This window comes from Metarhizium album, assembly GCF_000804445.1.
Source record: "Metarhizium album ARSEF 1941 chromosome Unknown scaffold_3, whole genome shotgun sequence".
Classification (NCBI taxonomy): Eukaryota; Fungi; Ascomycota; class Sordariomycetes; order Hypocreales; family Clavicipitaceae; genus Metarhizium; species Metarhizium album.
In genome coordinates, this window is record NW_024467577.1 from 1,049,907 (window position 1) to 1,063,577 (window position 13,671).

Consider the following 13,671-nt stretch of genomic DNA (forward strand, 5'->3'; position numbering starts at 1 on the left):
CTCCAGCTTCCTCGCCAATCATCTCGGCACCTCGCAAGTCGAGACTTGGTCACGTCCGCCTCTCTGCCTGAGATGGCGTCGTCATACGCCAGTTGCAGCATGAATGCCCATGGCCTCGAACACAGCCCTGATGGCCTCGGAAGATGTGTCTCCGTGAGCGGCGGCTAGACTCAGCCCAATTGATGAACAAAAATGGCAGCCAGGGGGGCCCGTGTCAGCCGTTGGGCACCAAACTATCTAATCCATTGATATGAATCACTTTAATCAGCCAACTCAGCGTCCAGCTATGCGAGATTGGTCCGTCGCCGTGATATTGTGCTGTCGCCCACACCGCCACGCGGAATGGTTTGTTTGGTGCTGCTTTCAGGTTCATCCCGGTATCGCCAACCGCCAGTCTTCCCAGACGGCGCAACAGAGTGCGGCCTGTAGTCTCCAGTCAAAACATGCAAGATGGGCCCCAACGAACAAGCAAGCGAAAGCTCTTCAGGAGACACAAGTAGTATATTGAATCAACCAGTCTTCAACTTGGCCTCTCATCACAATGGCCAGGATCCAACGAGCTAGACTATGACCAACAGGTATTCTTTGGCCTCCAAGTCCAGCCCATCATATTAACATGACAATTATTGGACATAAATCCACTCCAAGCTACAACTGTAATGCGAAACAAGTAGTAGTTGCTCTTTGTCCAGGCGCTCACCCCAGAACCTGGATTCCTGGAAGGCATGCTTTGAACAGGGAGGAGTGTGGGGTATCTCGCCAGAGCTAGGTTGGGGAACCGTTAAAGCGAAAAGAAACGGCGACCTGATCGTACGAATCTGCTAGCCCATGCTATATCACCAGGGGCCTTGAAGTACGGGGTAGTGCTGCGGGCATTCCTGCGACGCTAAAAAAAATTAGTACCACGTCTTGCACACAGAAACAACCCCTCTCGAGATTCACATACCACCATCCAACAACCAAATCATTTAGTCACGCCGTGACAATGTCGGAAGCCCGGCGGCCCTCAAGTCCGTATTGACTTCCTCCAAATGGTCCAAAAAGTGTGCCCTCACATTGTCCCACTGACGCGGATCACTCGTATGGAGGGACTTGGATCCCTCGCCGCGCGTAGCCCATTTCGTAAGGAACACTGGCACGCTAATGTGAAACATAAAGGCCATTGTATCCTCGCAGATAACCACATTCTTCAACTCGCGAGTGGTGGCATCTTTCCACGTGTCATATGTTTCGCCATGGGGCATGTAGCTCGCCTCATAGCTGAGGCCGCCGCCGTCCAGGACATGACTAGATCCACCGTACTTTCCGTAAATCAACCCCATGACTTCGGTGCTCATGTTTCGGTGGTAATACGGCGGCCGAAAGGTATCTTCCGCAGTGATCCATTTCTTTGTGAAAACTAGGAAGTCCGTGAGTGACGCGCCAGGGACCTTGGATCTGGCTGTCAAGACGCAGTAAATTGTCGGGTCGGCTTGGTCTTTGTTCGCATTTGCCATGTTGACAAACTTGTCCATGTCGTATTTATAGGGAACCAAGTTGCCGTGCCAGGCGACAACATCGAACGGGGAATGGTTTTGTTGGCAAGTTTGCAAGCTGCCAGCCAGCTTGTACGTAATTGTCCACACGGTCTCATCAATGTCGAAACTGGCAACTGGGGACTCAAAATCTCTCGGGAGCGCCAGACCATTGGAGCCAACGGCACCGAGTTCTGGAAGCTCGTAGTGTGTGCCGAAAACCTCTTGTATGTAGCCTCTTACGGGTCCATCGGGTAGAAGAACGCGAAATCGAATTCCGGCTGGAATTACCATGACTTCTCCAGGACGCACCATGACCCAGCCCAGCTCGGTTTGTACATTTAGCCTGCCATGTTGAGGCAAAATGAGAAGTTCGCCATCGTTGTTAGAAAATGCCGACTGTTCCATTGAGACGTTCGCTGAGAAGACATGGATTGCGACTCCCTCTCTAAGGGAGGGATCTCCTTGGCCACCAATGGTCTTGATGCCTTGGACGAAGTCAATGCCAATAGATGATAATCCATGCTCGATAGATTCCAAGATCGGGAACGGATCCCATGCCTGCTGAGATGCAAAAAACTCCACGTTGCTGTTGGATGGCGAGAAGAAAGATTCGATCTGCCAACTCGGATTAGATTTGCCCCAGCCATCTCTTCAGCAATCTTCAGCAACTCACGTACATCAGTATTCATGTGTAGGTTTGGGCAAACCTGGCCATGGGCCACGGACGGCCGCATTCTGTACATCCATACATGGCGAATCGCATCCCGAGAACTCACTACGGGAGCCCCGTTCAACTGCTCCGAGTATAGACCATATTTCACTCGTTGAGGAACATTTTGCCCTTTGGGCAATACATTTGGCACAGCTTCCGACGCAAACCGGTTCCCAAGTCCGATTTGATACGGGTGAGGATCTGTTTCGGATGGGCTTGTCACGAACGCCGCTTTCGCTGTGGCCGTCATCTTGTGCGCCGCCATATTTGCTTTGGCAAGATAGTTGAGACGGTAAATATGTTGCGGTGCGAAGTGGACACGAGCGGTTTCTTATCTCTCACGGCGGAACGGAATTGATGATGTACTAAAACGCCACTAAAAAAAAATGAGTGAGCAGAAGCTTAAATCGGGGACTGCTATGGAAACAGCCATGGTGCTCTTTTGAACCAGGCTCAGAACGTAATCATGCCGACGGACGATGCACCGCGGCTTCCACGACTGATAATGGATGCGAAGTGGTCCATGTGTTGGCCCATGGGTAAATTTCCGAGAGTGCCTGAGAGATGTGTCAACGTTTCAGTTGTCTCGCGATACAGGACTCAAAAATAAGGAACAGAGTCCTTTGACCTAGCCAACGCATTAAAACCCCTCAACACTAGCCTCGACATCTGAAATAAATCCTAGAATTTCTGTATGATCCTCTGCCCGTCGCTTTACCTGACCATTCGAAGATTCATACTTTGCCCGCTTACACGTGGAGCTATCGGGCTGCTAAGAAGTAGCTTGTCATGTGGCTTTCGACTTTGCCTCCGGCAACATGTGGTGTTGGTCTTGGCGTTGTTAGAACGGGAAACTTTGCCGGCGGCAAGCCGAAGGAGACTGCTGCATACGCGTTGCAGGGCCCGTCGTTATCACCACATTGCAGGACATGGTGCGTGTTAATTTGAAGGTGCGGATACGGACGGATTCCCTGCAAGAGTAAAAGTTCAAATTGTGTTAGTGCGGAAACCAATCGAGGGGGGATATCAATGGCAGCAGCCTCGAAATTGAAATTAGCTACTCCCTACCGAACTGATATTCGAGCCAGACAGAAGGCGTCAAGTTCAACAAACCATTTTTGTGTACAACACGATGAAAATGTTGACACAAATACATGTTGCACCAACCAAACCCAGCATGTTAGCACAGAAGCAATTGTTCATGGACAGTTAATAGCAGAGGCTGAGTGTCGGAATTCGTTGCCTGTCTATTCCGTAATTGCCCGTCTTTGAGGCAATTGTGCCTCATTTCGACACTTATCTCCGCACGTCATCGTCGTCCATTGAGAAGACGATGCCCTATACAGAAACGGCTGCATGAATCTAGGTAGGGGCTCAGTCCAATGATGGCCCGGCGTGAGAAGAGAAACAGCCTTCGTCCTTTGTTGACACATGGCATGCGGAGGTGAAAATGAATGTGGCTGTCGCCAAGAGGTTGTATTTCCGTCATGTGTGAGGCCTTGCTTGTCCCCGCCCTTGTGCCTTGGTAGCGGAACTGTTCATGCCGGTGTTGACCAGTGCGAAACGACGTTCCCGATTTGGGAAGTTGGGTTTGCATCACACGCCGTGGTACGGAGTACTCCGTGGATGCCAGATATACCCTGCCGCCACGATCAATAATGGCTCGCGCTAGAATGGTGGTGTCATCGCAATGTTCGCGCCGACAGCGTGGCCGAAAATAGCAGCCAGGCACACCATCGAACAGGGGGATGAAGTCGCAATCTAGTTTGCCGGCTGGCACCCCTAGTGTTGAGAGCCGTAGAGCCGTAGAGCCGTAGAGCCGTAGTGCCGTAGTGCCGTAGTGCCGTAGTGCCGTAGAGCCGTAGAGCCGTAGAACAAGCGGCCGAATTCGACGACGATGATGTATGATGTTGTTGCCCTGCAAGATATGGCGTTTGGCAATCGAGGTCAACTGGTCTATTTCTGGAGCGAGCAGCAGTCTTCAAAGAGAAGGAGTCAGTCAGGCTTGGTCAGCAGCCGCACCTGCCACGACGGGTAGGTTCCTGGATGCCCGACTTGACAGCTGTCACTCACACGCAGGCACACAGACACAGACAGGCAAACTCGGAGAATGCTGGTTCGTATTGGACGGTGCGTGTCGAGACTTTGTCAGACCTGCGTTTCTTCGTACGTATTCATTGAAGCTGTTTCTGTCACGTTGGGCTACAGACGACGCTTCCCATTCTTTTCCTTGGCATGAAAGCGGCTTGTGATATATCTGTCATGTTCACATATTTCTAATCACTACTCTCACAAGAAGAACGAAGAGTAAAGCGAACGATGTAGAAATTTTTGCGCCGAAAAAAAGGAAAGCTTGTATGTATAATACATTGCTTCTTCTTCTTGCTGCTAGCTAATGGCTACTAGCTGAAGAGCTCTTATAAAGAAGCCAGATTGGCTTGTTATTAGTCGGCCAACTTGATATTCGCACGGGATCAACTTGCCGCTTCAATCATACGGATCGACTGGGGCCTTGGCAAAAGCTCTCGTACGAGTGCGCTTGGCAAAAAGCCAGTCAAGCTCCTTATACGTCCGACCCTTGGTCTCTGGCAACCGGAAGAATGCCCAACAAAAGGTGAGGGATGCCGTAGCGGCCCAAAAGAAGGCGGTATAGCCCTTTAGATTCCACTGTCGTGGGTTCATAAGATACGGCAGCAAGACTTCGGATATGACGATGGCGACAAGGTAAGAGTTTCGGGCGAGGCAGATTGTCTTTTGCCGGAGACGCGTTGACCCGACCTCAGCGGCAACAGCCCAGCCCAGCTGACCTGCAGATAACTGGAAGATGAATGTCCAGACAAGAGTCAGCACGGCCTGTGCCATTCCAATATCGGCGTTTCGATTCCAGACATTCAGCACCCCGATTACAAAGAGTAGAGCCGACATGGTGAGAAGTCCACAAAGATAGATTTGGCGCCGGCCAAAGTAGGGCACTAGCGCAACCCAGTTTACTAAGGTGCCGGCCAGGGCGATGGACTTGCCCCCGATATTGAGCGTGTATATGGTGTCGGTGCCGAGGCCAATCTGCTGAAAAAAATAAGTCGAGTTGTACGCAAAGCTTGAGCCCGCGAGTATCTGTCCGGCCCAGGCAACACACGCAATCTCGGTCCTGCGCCGCTCGGCCCCTCTGAAGCAGTCCAGGTAGCTGGTGCCGGCGGCATGCTTCTTCTCGAGCTCATTGGTGTGGACAATATTTGCCAACGTAGCCTTTGTATCAATATTTGCGTGTTTTCGCTGCAATCTACGCAGGGACTTCTCGGCCTCGTCCATCTTGCCATTCCGTACCCAGTACCACGGCGACTCCGGAAGATAGCAGAGCGGTACGACGAGTACGGCCGGCCACAACCACTGAATGGCAAACGGGACGCGGTACGCCCACTCGTCTGTCCGATCGACAAGTCTGACCAGAACACCGGCTGCAATCAACTGGCCAATAATGAAGCACATGTTGCTGTACGAGGTGAGGTAAACGCGCAGGCTGAGCGGCAGCACCTCGGACGCGTACGCCGGTGCCGACGAGGTAAATATGCCCCAGGGGAAGCCGCAGAGAAGCTGCCCGACGGCCAGAACGATAATGTTTGGTGCAAAAAAGTTCATGAAGATGAAGCCAGAGAGGAGGACGAGGGCACCGACTAGCACCCTCCTCTGTCCGAACCGGTCGACAAGCAGGCCGTTGATCAGGGTGCCGAAGAAGGCGCCGACGACACCACAGTTGGCCAGCCCAGCCTGCCACGGCGCAGACAGCTGATGCTGGCCATTCTCGTCGGCAAATTGGCCGTATTTCTGGACGAATGGCGGATACGCAAAGAAGCTGGCAATGCTGGGACATGGTGTCAGCATGGAGTAGTTACAGGGGCCATGGATGGACAAATTCTCGGGTGAATACCTACAGAGCTGTGTCGTATCCTTCCATGACGACGGTGAGGGACACCATCAAGGCCCAGAATATAGCCATTGGATATGTCTTGATGGCCTCCGTGACAGACAAGGCATGCTCGGCTAGCGTTCCCTGCTCTGCCTGTGAAGAGGTGAAGTCAAAGCTGGAGTCTTGGTTGGAGATGGCAGCTTTGCAACGGAGCTGTTGGGCATCCTGACTTTGGTGGGGCATTGTAGAAGAAATTTATGCCGAAACAAGACACGGCAACACGGCATGACAAGAAGCTTTTGAAGCTTTCCAAGAGACCTTGCCAGGAGCATGAGAGGGAGTCTGGACTCGGGTGCGATGCGGGACATGTTTCGACACGGGACCAGACGATTCTGCTACCACGCGCTGCATGATTAGGGTCGGCGGTTGAGATGTTACTAGACTACACGTACGTGCCTGGGGTCTCAAATACATGTCCAGGTCAACTGGTACCAGCGAACCGCGTCCTGGAAAGACATCAACGTGGAAGTTTGTGCGTCCATGTCAGGCATGTCTCACAGACACCCGTCCCAATGGACATGTTACATGTACCAACGAAGCGTGAGCTATTCTCTCAAGGCCATGAAGCCCTAAGTACTGGGCATCTGGATTAGATCTACATACCTAGGAGGGCAGGCATATAAAATACCTACCTACGTAGTTACTTGGGGTGTCGGGTGGCCTCAAATGGACACTTGTGTGCGTGTGAAGACATGTGATGTACGTAGCGACTTGACTTCTTCGTGACGTATTGATTGACATGGGGTGATCCAGGGCTGGAATATTTAAAGGTCAACTGGTTAGTGGGTTAGTGGAGCAAATGGCCCCTTGTAGCCCCTGCAGCCCCTGTAGCCCCCGGGTGGGCAGGTCCGATCCGTTGACGACGTCTGAGACTCTGAGCGTTGACGACTTGGCTGCTCGGCCACTCGGACAAAGCCATCGAGCAGCACCAACTTGTTGACACGACACCCTAATCGTGCCCGCCCCACTTTATGTGGTTCGGCTAGCAAAAGCCCTCACCACCAAAGGTGGTGCTCGACAGCAAGGCGGGCCGGACACCAAGGCGGGCCAATTTTCAACCTAGACGCGTTGAACCGCGAAAATGGCTGCAACTAGCGTCCAAACGGCAAAAAGCGATGTCGAATTACGTGTCAACGAGGCTCTTGAGTATATTGAGGAAAATCCAGGTGCAAAAATTCGCTCTGTGGCGAAGAAATTCAACGTGCCTCGTAGCCGGCTTCAACGACGTGCTAACGGCGTTCCTGCTAGGAAAGGCCATCCAGCAAGAAATACAATGCTTTCACGAGAAGAGGAAGTTGCTTTATGTAACTATATCGATCGCCTTGATAAGGCCAACTTCGCTGTACGACCTGAATTCATTACAGATGCTGCAAATTACATCCTAAAAGAGAGGGCATCGTCAACTGCCCCGCCTAGGCAAGTTGGAACGCGATGGACTACACGCTTTATCCAGCGGCATCACTATCATAAAGGTCTTCAAAAAAAGATTGATTCAAGTCGAAAAGCTTCAGAAGATGTGACAAGAGCTCTTTCTTATTACAACAAGCTTAAAGAGGCTATTCAGCAGTACGGAGTCCCTCCTGAAGATATCTGGAATATGGATGAGACTGGCTTTCGTATTGGAATGGGAAAGGACCATTTAGTTGTTACAAAGCGAAGAAGAGCGCATCTATTTTCAATGCCAGAAAACAGGGAGACTGCAACAGCAATAGAATGCATTTCTGCTGGCGGCAAAGTTATTCCTGCCTTTCTTATCCTTACAGGGCAAAAACACATGGAGTCCTGGTATCGGATAAAGGAGCTTGAAGCTAATACCAAAATAACAGTCTCACCAACCGGCTTTACGAATGACGAAATTGCAGTTGCTTGGATACAGCATTTTCAGGAATTTGCAACGCCAATAGGCAGATATCGCCTTTTAATCCTAGATGGCCACGGATCACACCATACAATTGAATTCGTTGAATACTGCGAACAGCACGATATAATTCCCTTTGCGTTGCCCTCGCACCTTACACACATCCTTCAACCTCTTGATGTTGTGATATTTCAGCCACTAAAGCATTATCATGCAAAGGCGTTGGATATCATTGTTCGAGACGGCGTGTTGAATATTACAAAGATTGAATTCCTTGCTTGCATTCAAGCTGTACGAAAACAAGCTTTCAAGACTACTACTATTCTCACAGCCTTTCGAAAAACTGGAATTTCACCCTACAATCCACAGCCTGTAATTGAGGCCCTTGAACAACGAGCTGCAATTTACACATCAACACCATCGCCGCCGCCGTTATATCACAACAACTCTTCCGACTTTGAGACGCCCACAACACTCAGGCAGATAAATAAGGTTGCCAACAAGCTAGGGGAGGTATTAGAAGACGATACATCCCTTGAGCCTGAGTTTGCACGCAATATCAGTCGTTTTACTGTCCTACTGCCCTACCTTCATACTGTCCCACCGTTGTTCTCTTGTCCTACCAGCCCGGACGCCTGGCACCGCGTGGCGCAGAGGCGACTCACCGACCGCCGCCACACGCAGCCACGAGACTAGGGCGAGGGCCGCTCCAGCGCCAGTCCGGACGACATGGCTTTGTGGACGCTTCCGGCTACAGCGTCTCCCTTGTCTTCGTCTCCTGCCTCGACCCTCGTGTCTGTTGCTATTGCCGTTCTCGTTGGGTGTCGGCTAGTACAGCTGCTATTCTCGACGAAAAAACGCCGTCGTGGCCATCTCCCGCTCCCCCCTGGCCCGCCTGGAGAACCAATCTTGGGCCATTTGCGTCTTATTCCCACAGACAATCCCGAGTACGCTTATATGAAATGGTCTCGCCAATACAAGTCGGACATTTTGTCCTTCAATATCCTTGGGCAGCCCGTCATTGTCCTCAACTCGGTCCGTGCCGCGGTGGACCTCCTTGATAAACGAGGTGCCAATTATTGTGACAGGCCAAGATTTGTCTTGTTCGAGATCATGGGATGGGGCAAGACACTGACCTTCTTGCCTTGGGGTCAGACTTACAGGACGCACCGTCGAATCCTGCAAAAGAACTTCCAAAGAAGTAACATTGCCCAATACCGCCCCGTACAAGAGCGGGAAGCCGCCTCGATGTTGCATGGCATACTTGCCAGCCCGGCCCTGTGGGATAACGCTATTCGACGCTTCGCCACCGCCGTCGTTCTCTCCATCGGTTTCGGCATCCAAGTAGAACGGGACGGCGATCCATTCATTCAAGTTGCTGCGGACGCTAGCTATGCTCTGGCCCATGGAGGGGCCCCCGCCGGAACACCGGTCGACTTCTTCCCCTTTCTCAACTGCCTCCCGTCCTGTTTTCACGATCGTTCACTCAAATTCGCCAGGGATTGGAAGTGGGCCATTTGCAACCTGCATGACAAGCCATTCGATGCCGTGTTAGCCTCCGAAGAAAGGACCAACTCCCTCATACAAGACATGCTTGACCAGAGGCAGGCTCAGATTGAAAGGGGAGAGCAGCCCGAGTTGTCGCATGACGATATCAAAGGGGCGGCCGGTGCTGTTTTTGCAGCCGGCCAGGATACGACATGGGCAACTCTGACTGTGTTTATTCTGAACATGCTGCTGCACCCCGAGATACAGATCAAGGCACAACTTCTGTTGGACACCGTCACCGGCCGCGACAGGCTGCCAAGTTTCAAAGACCGGCCACAGCTCGCTTATATTGACTTTATTGTCCAGGAAACATTAAGATGGTGCCCTGTGTCTCCCATGGGGGTCCCACACAAGTCACTGGAAGATGACACCTACAATGGCTACTTCATTCCCGCAGGATCTGTCGTATATGCAAATGCTCGAGCCATGACTCACGACGAATCGACATTTCAAGAACCGGATGATTTCAATCCCGATAGATATGCGGCCAAACAGGATGGCGGTTTAGGAGAGCCTCTGCCCATTGGCCAATTTGGTTATGGTCGTAGAGTATGTGTCGGGAAACATCTGGCAGAGGCTAGCGTTTGGATAGTGGTAGCAACCATGCTAAGCACCATGAACATTGAAATGGCCAGGGATGAGAACGGAAACGTGGTTGTACCCAAAGTAGAGCTTACCAATGGCTTAACGAGTCATCCAAAGCCCTTCCCATGTCGAATCGTGCCGAGAGACGAAAGAAGCGCTAATATCATACGAAGTGCAACGACATGACGGAGATCAGCCCTGTTAGTTAAACACCGCATAACATTGTATACAAGAACAACTGAAGGGCCCATCATATCCATTGCAACTGGTTTCAATGTCCTACTGTTTCTAGACGCGCTCTGCCTGTTTTCAAAACCCACGCCCAGAGCCCCAAGACCACGGGAACAGAAAAAAAGCTAAACACTAAGCTTCCCCCAAACACTAGCGCGTGATATGTCCACGCATTCGTCTCGTCCAAATGTGCTACTTGGCAGACGACGGCCCAAGGCAACACGTACAATTGGCTTGCCAAACTCTGCCAGAGATACCACTTCGGTCTAGTTGCCAGCAAAACGGAAGCCAACTGCGTCGAAACGGCATACAAGACGTAGCACCAGTCAATAGTCCTCCACATACGGGCTGTCACGTCGGCGACGTCGTCGTTTGCGCTGAGGAACTTTGCCAACGGTCTTACCCCCCACAAAGAAAACAACACACAAAAAGGAACTTCAAAGACCAACGCGATGAGGATCGACTTGAACGCCGGTCGTGCAATGCCAGCCAAGCTACGGAGACTGACGCTGGTCACGCCAACGCCTACACCAACAGACTGGCGCTTCCAGTTGCACCAGTTGTGTCCTACAAACGTCAATGTTGTTGCTTCAAGCGCCGACACGGGCACCATGACAAGGCCCCAGCGGATCGTGGTGAAAATGCTCCATGCTGTGGCGTACGTCGTTCCCAGGCTGGTGATGTTGGTGATTAACCAGAGGTACAAGGCATTCCGAACGAGTGATTCGATAAAAGTCGGCAGTCCAGGCGGAACTAGGACCTTGAGAGCTTGAATAGATGGTGTCGATACAGTCGGCTGTCCTTCTTCTTCTTCTTCTTCTTCTCCTCCTCCTCCTCCTCCTTCATCTTCCTTGTTGCGGTGTCGCTCTACGGCAAGCAGGTACCCCAGGCCGCTGAACGCAGCGGCCAGATTGCAAGCAACCTGAATGTCGGCCTGCATATTCAAAGTAGGCTTGTGCCCCCCCACACGAAACGTCGAAATGAGCAGCATGTCCAGCACGATGTTCACGGCAAACTTGACGCTGGACAGGACGAGCGGCACATCAGGCCTATCCAGGGCCCTTGTGGACGCAGCGACAGCCGCCTCGATGGCACTGCTAAGCGCGGAAAAGGAGCTGATCCGCACGTACGTTATGCTGTGCCGACGCACTTGGATGGGCACGAAGCCCTGGGCGAACGTCTCGGCGCCAGCGAGAATTGCTATGGACATGACGAGGCCGAGGATGGATTGGGCCACAAGAAGGGTGTATGTGAGGGACAGGCGGCGGGCGTACGGCGCGGTGGTGTCCCCGATGGTGGACCATGCCGCTCGGGGCAGGCCTTCATTTACGACTTCTGTCATGGTGGTGATGTACGTATATGTGCTTCAGGTTCTTTTCTGTCAGCCATCTGCGATGAGGGCATTGCCCCCAGAGGAGGGACGGAGAGCCGACATACTCTGTCGTCACAACCATTCGCGAGTCGATCTTTGCAACCCACAGCTTGACCAGTGTAGCATACAGAGCGGGCAGTGCGAATGAGATGACGTTGAGCCATAAGGCACCATTGTACCGGGCTCTCGTCCAGCCAGGCTTGTAGATGCGGAAGAAGCGGTGCATGGTGTGAAGACTTAAGGGTAGCGTTTCTCATTAGCATTGACAGTGGAGGTCCCGTTCTCGCAAGGACGATTGCTTTTGTTTTTCCTTGCCACCAAGGACAGTTGGCACGAGAGATTGACGGACCGAGGGACGAGACTCGACATTCGAGATACTTGTGTGCGGGGAAGTGTCAAACGGCTCTCTCCGCCTGATGCCATATAGCACGTGGTTTTGATATGACGATCCCTCCCATGCAGAGGGCTGCCTGCCGTCGCATGAAAGCTCTCTGCCAACTCGTTCGGGGGAAAAGGATGAAAATCTCATCATCGTCAGATCTTGGCTGGCGATAGCTTAGACTACAGACGACAATATTGGACGACAAGCGTTGGAATATCCTGGAATCGGGATTGTCAGCACTACTTGGGGAGTCGCGGTTGGCTATAGGCACGTCGAGTCATCTGGGCGAAATATTGATATTGATGCTTGAGGTGCTCCTCTCGTGATTCCATTTCCACAAATCATTTCGTCGGGTAAGGAATATTTCAAGCCAGGAGCGCCCCGGCACAGATGTATTAGTATGCGATGTATTAGTATGCAAGGGCTGTACATAAAACGAGAAATGAATTGCAAGGGCTCGCTGGACAAACTTTTGACCCAAAGGCCAGAAGTATATATCAGAAAACAGATTCGCAATTGTCAGAGAAATAGGCATATCGTGTCGGAAGATAGACGATCATGGCCGAACGGTGCGTTGCTTCTATCAAGCGACTGTACTAAATTCTTAGGGCCCCATGGACAATGAATACCTCAGTATGAGTCTCTCTGTGCTCTCCTCTCCCTATCTGCCACCATCGGCATGGCCTGGTCGTTGTCGGAGCCTGCTTTCAAAGCAGCAGCAGTACAGCCGCGTGCTGCTTGCCACTGTAGCGAATCTGTCTGCCCTGCCTGGTCGCTTTCGGACAGGCTGTGACGGACGTGATTATCCGTTGTGTGGTCGCCCGGCGAGCAAATTGGTTTCGTTGCCAAGTGATTCTGTGGGCGTGTCTCCAAGCGACCTACCACTGCCTTTTCGAAGAATTGTCGAACTCGGCACGATACCTAGATCGATAGGTCGCTGCTGCATCGGTTACGAGCACAGAACGGTCATAGGCCCTCTCGTGTCGCCATTATGAGAACGATGCTGATTTGGCCGGTGATTTCTTGCCTAGTTCCAGGCTGGAGCGATCGTGGTTGGAACTTGGTGAGAGGATTGCTGGAGTTGTTGCGTGACACTGGTGGACTGTGCATAAAATTGCATTACTACGTCTCGACGATCCTGATTTTAGTCAGCCGGCCGGACGCCAAGCATGAGGCAGGCAATGGCATCATCGAACATGTGCACAAACCCCACCTGCAGCTCCAAGAAGGCGCTCGAGGAGGGCTTTTAGTTTGGTGTCATGGCTGCGGCTGGCGCAAGCTCAGCTCCGGTGTTTTGCGTCACGGCCACGTCGGAACTCCTCCTTGCCCCTCTCACTCTTCCTCAACATCACCTAGCCTCATCCAACTCGTCGATTGCATCCGTGACTTGGCTCCTGGAATCAACATAGACAAATCCACCAAAATGGTCAAAGCTGGTAAGATATCCGACCGCAAACCCCGTCTGCCACGGCACACAGATGTAAACCCCCCCCCCCCCCCCC

The 13,671-nt window shown here is 52.0% G+C and overlaps 6 protein-coding genes across 6 annotated transcripts in view; 3 read left to right on the forward strand and 3 right to left on the reverse strand.

Moving 5' to 3' along the window:
• Positions 1–968: 968 nt before the first annotated feature.
• Positions 969–2,494, reverse strand: MAM_02082 (Homogentisate 1,2-dioxygenase; the record flags this gene model as incomplete). The annotated part of the gene is made up of 2 exons (XM_040820881.1): positions 969–2,132; positions 2,195–2,494. The coding sequence occupies 2 exons, from the start codon at positions 2,492–2,494 to the stop codon at positions 969–971; spliced, it is 1,464 nt and encodes a 487-aa protein (XP_040681224.1).
• A 1,517-nt stretch (positions 2,495–4,011) lies between these two features.
• Positions 4,012–6,376, reverse strand: MAM_02083 (maltose permease MAL31; the record flags this gene model as incomplete). Its single annotated transcript, XM_040820882.1, has 4 exons — positions 4,012–4,147; positions 4,303–4,383; positions 4,727–6,088; positions 6,159–6,376. 4 exons carry the CDS (start codon positions 6,374–6,376, stop codon positions 4,012–4,014), a joined length of 1,797 nt encoding a protein of 598 aa, XP_040681225.1.
• Positions 6,377–7,274: 898 nt separating this feature from the next.
• Positions 7,275–8,747, forward strand: MAM_02084 (transposase; the record flags this gene model as incomplete). The annotated part of the gene is made up of 1 exon (XM_040820883.1): positions 7,275–8,747. One exon carries the CDS (start codon positions 7,275–7,277, stop codon positions 8,745–8,747), a length of 1,473 nt encoding a protein of 490 aa, XP_040681226.1.
• A 33-nt stretch (positions 8,748–8,780) lies between these two features.
• Positions 8,781–10,370, forward strand: MAM_02085 (Cytochrome P450; the record flags this gene model as incomplete). Its single annotated transcript, XM_040820884.1, has 1 exon — positions 8,781–10,370. One exon carries the CDS (start codon positions 8,781–8,783, stop codon positions 10,368–10,370), a length of 1,590 nt encoding a protein of 529 aa, XP_040681227.1.
• Positions 10,371–10,681: 311 nt separating this feature from the next.
• On the reverse strand, positions 10,682–12,013 carry MAM_02086 (uncharacterized protein; the record flags this gene model as incomplete). Its single annotated transcript, XM_040820885.1, has 3 exons — positions 10,682–10,707; positions 10,761–11,779; positions 11,853–12,013. 3 exons carry the CDS (start codon positions 12,011–12,013, stop codon positions 10,682–10,684), a joined length of 1,206 nt encoding a protein of 401 aa, XP_040681228.1.
• A 1,579-nt stretch (positions 12,014–13,592) lies between these two features.
• Positions 13,593–13,671, forward strand: part of MAM_02087 (Superoxide dismutase) — a gene marked incomplete at both ends in the record, with an annotated part of 1,281 nt that continues 1,202 nt past the window's right edge. Inside the window, one exon of the mRNA XM_040820886.1 lies at positions 13,593–13,605. Within this exon, the coding sequence (XP_040681229.1) occupies positions 13,593–13,605 (13 nt within the window). The remainder of the gene's footprint in view (positions 13,606–13,671) is intronic.